Genomic DNA, 10,815 nt, shown 5'->3' with positions numbered 1-10,815 from the left:
AACTGAACCATAATTTCCAGGGCAAGAATCTTGACACCATTTGTGTTTGTTCTTAGCATTTCCGGTCAGGTAGATGAAATATTAGGCTAATATCTTAATTAACACTGATTGTACGTATCTTTACCACATGTTAACTTTAGTGTGTCAAAATATCGTGCCCTTTCCTGCTTACTAAGTGCTTTTCTATATGATTTAGCAGTTTCCACACGTTTCTTCCATGGCTTAGACAGCATAAAATAGCAGAACAACGTATTCAGTAGTACATTACCAGTGCAATCCATGCTGTTGTTTACATCCGACTATCTCCAATATGGCCGCGTGTCCGAGTAACTGACCAAACCGTGAAGTAAGTGCAAACCCTCTATGGTCAGTGCTGTATACAATTATGTTCTAACAAAAAAAGTTTATAAACTGTATTTTCTTACCTAACGGACTCATTCCTTGGCTTATTGCATTTTCGCTAAAACTGTGAAGGACTGGCCTACTTACTTGGTACTAACATCAAGTTGTTGCCATCTACCGGCGCAGGAAACGGTCACTGAATCAATGAAGCTTCTTTTGTGAACTGATTCAAAAGATTCGAGTCACTGAGATGAATCAAAACCCCCAGCATTATTTAACACTGACAGGCGCGCGCTCGACTATGGGTGTGCGCGACAGGCGCTCGTGAACGCGCTCCACTCTCCTCTTCCGCAGAGTATCGCACAGCAGCAGTCAGCGCGCCACACTAACTGGGAGGATGGATGGAGCGGGCTCGTTTGGAGCGGGCCGAGCCGGTTCGGCCTTTGATCTGATCGCGTTCATCAAACAACCACAGACAATCCTAAGAGTCCTGGCATGGGTAAGAACAGCGGTCTTCTATGAACTATGATTGGCAGAATGATGCATTGCCATTTCTATTGCCCTTTATTAATCGATCGAATGATTATTTTAAGAAGGTTGATTTTCCACCCCGCGTTATATATATTTATTTTTGTATATTTTCTTTGCTTAAAAGCCGTCTGTAATCGTTTAATGTAATGATTGGGTGTTATTACAGGATGCTGTCTTCTTTAGGTGGACCCACGTCAGATGTTGCTGTGGTGGTGACGCACGCTTTGCGTGCGCGCAGTTTTAAAACTGCTGTAGTGCCACGGGTTGCAATATTTAGGTCATTTTGAAAATACAGTGAAGAATACATAACTTTAATAATAATATTAAACAATAGATTTAAGATATTTTATAAACCTTAAATCGAATAGCCTAGCATTTTAATAAATACTATTGAAGGTAAGAGAAAGAGTGAACACATGCAGATATTCCTACCCCAAAAAAAATGATTTACCTATGATGTCCTGTTCTCACTTGGTTTATTTACATGCCATTGGTGTATAATATATTGATTTTAGTCTGATCAATAGTGCTTTTTGTGGATGTGTCTCTGTGTTGTCACTGGTGTTACAACCCTGGCTTCATTTGTGTATTACAATTACAAAATTAGCTAAGTTTTTTTGATTAGTAATAATAATGTCAAGATGCTAATGCATGTGTACCATTGACCTTTATGGGGTGAAAAACTAAACTAAACTGAAGTGGATTTAAACATTAAAGGAGTAGTTCACTTTCAGAACAAAAATTTACAGATAATCACCCCCTTGTCATCCAAGATGTTCATGTCTTTCTTTCTTCAGTCGTAAAGAAATGGTGTTTTTTGAGGAAAACATTTCAGGATTTCTCTCCATATAATGGACTTCTATGGTGCCCCCGAGCTTGAACTTCCAAAATGCCGCTTCAAATGGCTCTAAACGATCACAGCTGAGGAAAGAAGGGTCTTATCTAGAAAAATAATCGGTTATTTTCTAAAAAATAATTTACAATTTATATACTTTTAACTTCAAATGCTCGTCTCGCCTAGCTCTGTGTGTACTCTGTGTAGAGATTAAAAAGTAAATAAGTTGTAAATGTCTTTTAAAAATATCCGATCAGTTTCACTAGATAAGACCCTTCTTCCTCGGCTGGGATCATTTAGAGCCCTCTGAAGCTGCATTTAAACTGCATTTTGAAAGTTCAAACTCGGGGGCACCATAGAAGTCCATTATATAGAGAGAAATCCTGAAATGTTTTCCTCAAAAAACATAATTTCTTTACGACTGAAGAAAGAAAGACATGAACATCTTGGATGACAAGGGGGTGAGTACATTATCTGAAAATTTTTAGTTCTGAAAGTGAACTACTCCTTTAATGGATTGAGAATTGGATCGAAACTTATACATTTTGTCTCAGAAAGTCAGCATTTTTATAAAAACAGACATTTTTTTTCTCCTAATCCAAATGACACACCAAAGTTTTAGGTTTTTGAATAGTTAATTAATATAAACTAAGAATAAACAATACTCCTACAGCATTTAATAATCTTAATGTTAATTTCAGCATTTAACTCATTAAAATCACAAGTTGTGTTTGTTAACATTAGTTAATGCACTGTGAACTAATATGAACAAACAATGAACGACTGTATTTTTATTATCTAACATTAACAAAGGTTAATAAATAGTGTAATAAATGTATTGTTCATTGTTCATTCATGTTAGTTAATACATTAACTAACGTTACCAAATGACACCTTATTGTAAAGTGTTACATTTTTTGTAATTGTAGTAACTAGAACCAAGTTATCTAAGCTGTATTACAGAATAATAACCATACTGTACTGTTCTGAAACTTTAAAAGCCAGCGGCCTTTCTCAGGAATGAAAATGCAAGTGAGCTTGAACTATAAATGAACTTACTATATTAACTTCACAGATGGCTGACATGTTTATAATGCACACCAATTACCAAATCTGTGCCTAAGGGTAGAGGAAGATTTTGTTTTGACTTTTAAAAAGTCAGTGTAAAATGTTTTGTACTAGTTTTAATGAACTGATTTTATTCAGGGTATGTTATTTAATACGACTGAATCAACTTGAGTACATTAGGTCACATCAACAAAAGAGGGTCAGATATAGAGCTTCAAGGCATGTTGGATGTTGCTTCTTCTTTTAACACAATGTTTTATCAAGCCAGCCCATAACTAAAGAAGCTGTAACTGCTTCTATGACGACGGTGTGATGTAATGAATGTGTCAGTTTATGGAGTTTCATTGGCAAAAATAGCAAAAAAAAAAAAAATCTTTCTGTTACGTGCACTTTTTCGTGATCTCTTGTCTGTTTGAGTGGGTGTGGTTGTGCGTGATCTGTTGCATTAGTGCGAATTAGCCACATTTTCTCCCTAAGGTGTAAATGAAATTCTTTCCTGGGAAATGCATAACAGCATTGGTCAAAAGAATGACGTGTCGCTTCCATTTAGCATGTATAATATACGAGAAGAAAAGCTTCACCTTTTGAGAATGCAAATAATTTAAGGGGGTTTATTAATTTAACACCATGGATGAAGTTTATATACTCTTTTCTCTGACTCGTGTGTTTTTTTTTTCACTGTCTCTCTCCAGATCTTCTCCATGGCAGTCTTTGCTTCTATAATAAATGAGGGCTATGTGAATATGGGCAGCGAACGACTGCACTGTGTCTTTAATAAGAACGCAGACGCCTGCAACTACGGCATCACTATAGGAATTGTGGCTTTCTTAGCCTGCGTCTTCTTCCTGGCCCTGGACGTCTACTTCCCCCAGATCAGCAGTGTTAAAGACAGAAAGAGAGCGGTGCTGTTGGAGATAGTTTTTTCAGGTAAAATATTCAGTCATTAATCATTTTGTGAATGATGATAATTAGTTTATTCTGATGCAGTCACAATTAAATCCAATCAGTGATTTTCATTCAAAATCAATCAGATTTTTTTTTTGTTGCATTTTTTCATTTTGTTTATTATAATTTTGTATCTTCACTAAATATCAGTTAGAAATGTCTAGTACAGGCTGTCGTAGTAATGAAAAGTTTAAGAAACTGGCTGGGAGATGCATTTTTGTTATTTTAGTATAATTGAGACACTATTATAGTTTTTGTTAATATTTTGAATTAGTTTTTAGATTTTCCATTTTTATTTTTAGTTAGTGTATCATTTCCTTTCTATCAGTTTTTCTGTCTATATAGCTTTTTATTTAATTTAGTTAACTATAACAATCCTTATTTGATCTATAGACCCAATTGCTGAAATTGTCAGTATGTTTGGATTATTATAAAATCGTCAGAAATGAATGAGGGCTTGTGGCAAAAATGCCACCAAAATGCCCCATAAATCCTAGACAAAGGGTCAAACAAAAAATGATGGCTGTCGTGATTAAAATCAAATTGAAAAATAAATGAAAATTGTCAATTTACGAAATGACATTGCTCACACTGCATCAGATTGCTTTTACTGACCCTTTTAACCAATCAAATGCAATTCTGTTGAACTTAGGAATGCATTGGCCAATCAGAGGCGCTTAGATTAATCAGCACTGAAAATGCACCAATCAGAGGCACTTAAGTTGGTCATGATAAAAAGCATAGTGCAGATACAATGTAAATATAAGATTAATTTCATAGCTTCAGTGATTATAACAGGAGGTTTTGCATAATTTGTGATAGACTTGGACAGATATGTTCAAGTCTATTTTTGATTTTAATAATGATTTTTGTCATAATATTGCAGCCCTATGAGCCAATGTTTTAACATGTAAAATTTAGATATAATTTAAACAGTATATTGTTATTAACAACAGTTTAAAATATTGATTAAAGTAATTGGGTAAATTTAAGTATTTGACATTAAAGACAAACATAGTATGTTTTTTGCAATAAAAATTGCCCTCATGAATTTAAAAAATGCCTCTGGAAATGGCCCCTTAATGGAAAAAAAATCAATCAGAAATACATTTTTCAAGTCTATATTTGTTATTTCCCCTATATTTTTTTCCTCCTTTCTTTAGGATTCTGGACGTTCCTTTGGTTTGTTGGATTCTGCTTTTTGGCCAGTCAGTGGAGTCACACGTCCCCTAAGGAGCTGCCGCTGGATCAGGCGTCAGACGCAGCACGAGCAGCTATTGCCTTCTCTTTCTTCTCCATCCTTGCCTGGGTAAGACACTCCATCTTATACATTCAGCACCCGATACAGACAGTATTACTTTCATATTCACCGCTAGCGTTGGTGTTTGTGTTTCAGGCGTATCTATGTCTGCTAGCAGTGGACAGGTTTAAGAACACTGCCTTTATGGAGGATACACAGAGGCTTTTGTCCAAACAGCCTAACAGTCTCTCAATAGTGTAGATGTAGATTTCATGTAATACTCTCAAATGCGCACTCAGTAGTACAAAGTGCTATCAATATGATCAATATGAAAAAAAAGGTACAAATCTATCACAAGGTTTACATTTTAGGTACTAACATGTACTTTTAAGGTAGAAATATGTACCTTTTTGGGGTAAATAAGGTACAAAGGATGGACCTTTTAGCTTTTGTACAATTGGAAACCTCTCCTGTGACAGCTTTCTACCTTTTTTTCTCAGAGTGTACAGTGTGTGCACTTTACAATAACCTAGATTTATAATAAACATTATAAATCTCTAAAGCATAAAAGCACACAAATAATGTGTCATAAATGTTGGTGAGTTTATATTTTGCATATAATGATAAAAACAAGTACTACAGTTTGTAAAGATTTGATATTATTGAATAGATGTTATTGCTGGTTGTTATGATCCCTAGCTTTCATACACTATATTTGTATACTATAGAAGCCACTGAATAAAACAAAAAAGTTAAAAAAAGGTTACTGTGACCTTTTATCTCACACAGTTGCGTGTTATAAAGTCAGAATCTCTATTGCGAATTTCTAAGGAAAAAAGTCAGATTTGCACCTTTTTATCTCACATTTCTGACTTTATAACTTGAAATTGCAGGTTTTTGTCACAATTCTGAGAATTGTGAGATGTAAACTTGCAATAGTGAAAAAAATTTATATTTTGCAATTCTGAGGAAAAAAAGTCAGATTTGCAAGTTTATATTTCGCAGTTCTAACTTTATAACTCGAAATTGCAACTTTATGTCACAATTCTGAAAAAAGTAAGAATTACAAGCTAAAAAAATATTGCAAGGAAAAAAGTCAGAATTTTGAGTTTTTATCGTCCAAATTCTGAGGAAAAAAGTCAGATTTTCAAGTTTATATCTCACAATTCTAACTTTATAACTTGCAATTGTGAGTTTATACTGTTGGTCACAATTGTGAGGAAAAAGTCAGAATTGCAAGATGCAAACTCACAATTGCAAGAAGTCAGAATTATAAGTTTGTATTGCACAATTCTGAGGAAAAAAGTCAGATTTGTGAGTTTATATCTGGCAATTCTAACTTTATAACTCGAAATTGCAAGTTTATGGCACAATTCTGAGAAAAGAAGAATTGTGAAAAGTAAACTTGCAGTTGCAAGGAAAAAAGTCCGGATTGAGAGTTTGTATCATGCAATTCTGTGGAAAAAAGTCAGATTTGTGAGTTTATATCTTGCAGTTCTAATTTTGTAATCTGCAATTGCGAGTTTATATTTCAATTCTGACTTTATAAATTCTGAAAAAAAGTCAACTTGCAACGTAAACTTGCAATTGCAAAGAAAAAAGTCAGAATTGTGAACTTATATCTTGCAACTCTAACTTTATAACTCGCAATTGCAAGTTTATACTGTATGTAGGAAAAAGTCAGAACTGCGAGAGGTAAACTCGCAATTGTGAGAAAAAAATTCAGAATAAAATAATTCAGAGAAAATAATTCAGACAAGTCGCAATAACCTTTTTTATTTTTTTTATTTAGTGGAGGAATAGGACTTCCATAGTATACATAGAGATTTTAATGACAGACATATTTATCTGCCATCACAAGTTTCCAGTTACTAATTGAGATTTCCTCAAATAATAATTGTGCCACATAGCCAAGTAAAAGATAATCATTTTGAAGTTAATTATTTCAGTTATACAGTCATTTTACAACTTTTACTGTATTTTGTTGTTATCAAATAAATTTTTGGTGAGCACAAGAGACTTTTTTTCAAAAACATTAAAAAGTCTTAGTATTTTGAATGATAATGTAAATGTACACAGACATGGATATACAGTAAATGTATGACTATAGCTTGTATTATGACATATCATGAGCCACTTTTTCAGTCACAAACTGTATTTCTAGAACAAGTAGTCTTGTGTGTTTATACTGTGACTTTGTTAACTCAAGCATTCCAACTAACTCTTGCTACTACTCTTGATACTGTCTTTCTCACTAACATGCTAATCAAACTAATATACGTAATCCTGCTTCTCCTGACTAGGCGGGCCTTACAGTGTGCGCCGTTCAGAAGTTCCTGCTCGGCACTGACATGACACTGTTCACCTCCGAACACATGGCCGCCCAGTCGCCCAAGCAGCCGTACCCCTCCAACGACGTGATCGGTCAGACCACCATCCCCGTCAACGCTTATCAGAGTCCGCCGCTCATCGAAACTGTGGAGACCCGCCCCCCTGGATACAAGATCCCGCCTGCATTTTAATCCACAACCAATCAGAAGGCAAGGAATATAGCAGCGCTAAAGGACAGAGTATAGACTGCCGTCAATGTTAGCTAAATGTATCGTTCCGTATCGCGTTTTAGTAACGGGTGGTGAGGGGATAATGCTCACCTCTGTTGTCCGCACTATAATACAGTCTGATAATGTAGTCTCACTTTAAGTCGGGGAAAGATGGATGTTTGGGTTGATTGTCATTGCCTGCCCAGATGTTTTATATTTGGCTACAAATAATTGTCAAAATCACCATGTGCTATTTATTTAGTAAAGCATTTTATTGTTGTTTATTTAAAATGAAAAATTATTTAAAGGTGCACTAAGTATTAGCTGTTGCATTATGCAAAAACAGATGTTTTTTGGTAAATAAATAATGGCAGAATTTTAATCGCTTTAATTCTGGTAATTCAGAAAAAGAACTCTAAATGATGGCACTGTTTGGTCAGTGCTTATTAAAAATCATTTTCGTTAATTGAAAGTTAATTGGGATAAAGTTGACTATATAAAGTATAAATATAAATTGAAAAACTTAAGTTAAGTTAATTTCAGTTGAATTACCAAAATTAATAAAACTAAAACTGAAATGAAAATGTATTATATCTAGAAAACCACACTAAAGTTAAAACTAAAACTATATATATATATATATATATATATATATATATATATATATATATATATATATATATGTGTGTGTGTTGCTGTAAGATACACATACATTCATATATTTAAGTAATATATATGTAAGATATATAAATTTATATAAATCAAATATAAAAATTAACTATATATATTTGTTCATATAAATATACATGTAATATTCCTTAAATATATACATGTGGGTATGTGTGTTTATTTTTATATGTAAATATATGCAGTACACACACACATATTTTATAAAAACAAAGTTTTTTTTTATTTTATTTTGGATGCAATTAATCAATTTGACAGCCCAAATATAACTAATTATGAGTGACATTTCTTATACAACATTTTTCTTTTACAAACATTTATTTCTTTTAGAGTAAAATGTTTTCCAAGCTGCAGCAGTTACTTGGTGCACCATTAAGTATAACAAGCTTATACTTATTTTTATGTTTCTGATTATCAAATGATACACTCTTGGCACAGCTGATCGACAGCTCTACCAAATTATACACCAATCAATGTTTAATGCAGTTAAATCAGTTCTGTCCACGTCATTTGTGTCAAAATCTGTTTTTGTTGAGAGAGAATTAGCAAATGTCTTTGTAAGTACTTACAGTATGTCACTAAAGTAAGAGACAGTCATAGAGAATGAGAAATGATGAAGAGAATGAGCTAATGAGTGTGTGTGCATTTGCTGATGGACTCTTGTAGCAGTCAGAGACATTCCGGATGAGATAACTGAGATTACTGGAACAGATTGTTTACTTTAACAAGCATACTTGTGCATATGTGTGTGTGTGTGTGTGTGTGTGTGTGTGTGTGTGTGTGTGTGTGTGTGTGTGTGTGTGTGTGTGTGTGTGTGTAAGTCTGGATGGGTGGGAATGCGTGTGTGCTTGCTCTAATTCCGTCTAATTGCATGATATGGTAAAATGCAGAGATGTGATTGTTATATTTTGTTAATGGAAAAAGTTACAGTGGTTATTAAAGTATTTAAGATGACATACAGTTCTACGGGGTCCTGAATAAAGATGAACCAGTACAATGAAGCAGAGCACTTAATGACGCCATTTTGTGTGCAGTGATTCAAGGGCTCAAATCATGTTCCTTCTGACATTACAAACCCAAAATACATTTCAAAGTTACTGTTTCACAGATAAATAATAACAACATGGGGGTTAGGAATCATTTATGGGTGAACAATTACTTTTATCCTTAGGTAGTTCTGAGCGAAGGTGGAAAAATGTGACTGTTACGACTGTGGCTATGTTGTGATTGTTAACTATGGAAGCGCATTTCTGCTACTAAATAAAAAAAAATAGGTAATTGTGACATTTTATCTCTAATTTCAGATTTTTTTCTTTCAATTACGTCTCACGTATTACGTTCACATCTCGCAATTCTGACTTTTTTCTCATAATTGTGAGATATAAACTTGAAAAATAAACTCACAATTCTGAGAAATAAAGTCCGAATTGCAAGATATAAACTCACAATTTCAAGTCATAAAGTCAGAATTGTGAGATATAAAGTCACAATTGTTAAAAAGTCAATAGCAATTCTGGCTTTTTTTCTTGAAATTGCGAGTTTATTTCTTGCAGTTCAGACTTTTCTATCAGAATCACAAGTTATAAACTCACATTGATATAAAGTTACAATTCTGATTTTTCTTATAAACTCACAATTGCGAAAAAGTCAAAATTGTGAGAAAAAATTGCAATTCTGACTTTTTTCTTGCAACTGCAAGTTTGTATCTCGCAATTCTAACTTTATTTTATTGGATTTCTGACTTTTTTCTCAGAATTGCAAGTTATAAACTCGCATTTGCGAGTTATAAAGTCAAAATTGCAAGATATAGTGACAATTCAGATTTTTTTCCCTCCAAATTGTGATATAAACTCAGAATTGCGGAAAAGTCAAAATTGCAAGAAAAAAATAGCAATTCTGACTTTTTTCTCACAATTGCGAGTTTATTTCTTGCAGTTCTGACTTTTTTTCTCAGAATTGCAAGATATAAACTTGCATTTGCAAGTTATAAAGTCAGAATTGCAAGATATAGACACAATTCTGACTTTTTTTCTCACAATTGTGAAAAAGTCAAAATTGAAAAATAAAAACTAGCTATTCTGACTTTTTTCTCACAATTGCAAGTTTGTATCACAATTCTGACTTCATTTCTTGCTATTGCGTGTTTATTACTTGCAATTCTGATGTTTTTTCCTCGCAATTCTGACTTTTTTCACAACTGCAGCATATAAACTCGCAATTCTGAGAAAAATTCAGAATTGTGAGATATAAAGTTGCAATTTTTTTTTTCTGTGGCGAAAACGGGATTCCATAGTTAATTAATATTAAAACTATAAAAAAAAAAATTTTTGCTATTAAAAATAGAGCTGAAATACATAAAATAGCATTACTTGAAAAACTTAGAAAATAATTTAATTTAAGTTTAAGTACTAAAGTTAAAACTGAAATACAAATAAATGAAAGCAATAAAAATATAAAATATTATTAAAAATGACAAAAGCATATAACAAAATTAATTAAAACAGAAAATATAAAAATAAAAGTTAATGCAATATATTAATAAATACTACAAATAATATTAAACAACACTAGTTTTTTTTTTTTTTTTTAGTTAAAATGGAAATCTAAAAAAGCTAAAATAAAATATA

General features: G+C 32.9%; 1 protein-coding gene across 1 annotated transcript; it reads left to right on the top strand.

The window, feature by feature from the left end:
- Positions 1-698: 698 nt before the first annotated feature.
- On the top strand, positions 699-9,142 carry syngr3b (synaptogyrin 3b). The gene is made up of 4 exons (XM_073842467.1): positions 699-841; positions 3,469-3,703; positions 4,885-5,030; positions 7,265-9,142. The coding sequence occupies exons 1-4, from the start codon at positions 740-742 to the stop codon at positions 7,481-7,483; spliced, it is 702 nt and encodes a 233-aa protein (XP_073698568.1). The 5' UTR covers positions 699-739; the 3' UTR covers positions 7,484-9,142.
- The last annotated feature ends 1,673 nt before the right edge of the window (positions 9,143-10,815 follow it).

This window comes from Garra rufa, chromosome 6 (assembly GCF_049309525.1).
Source record: "Garra rufa chromosome 6, GarRuf1.0, whole genome shotgun sequence".
In the NCBI taxonomy this organism is placed as follows: Eukaryota; Metazoa; Chordata; class Actinopteri; order Cypriniformes; family Cyprinidae; genus Garra; species Garra rufa.
This window is presented reverse-complemented; position numbering and strand designations above follow the sequence as displayed.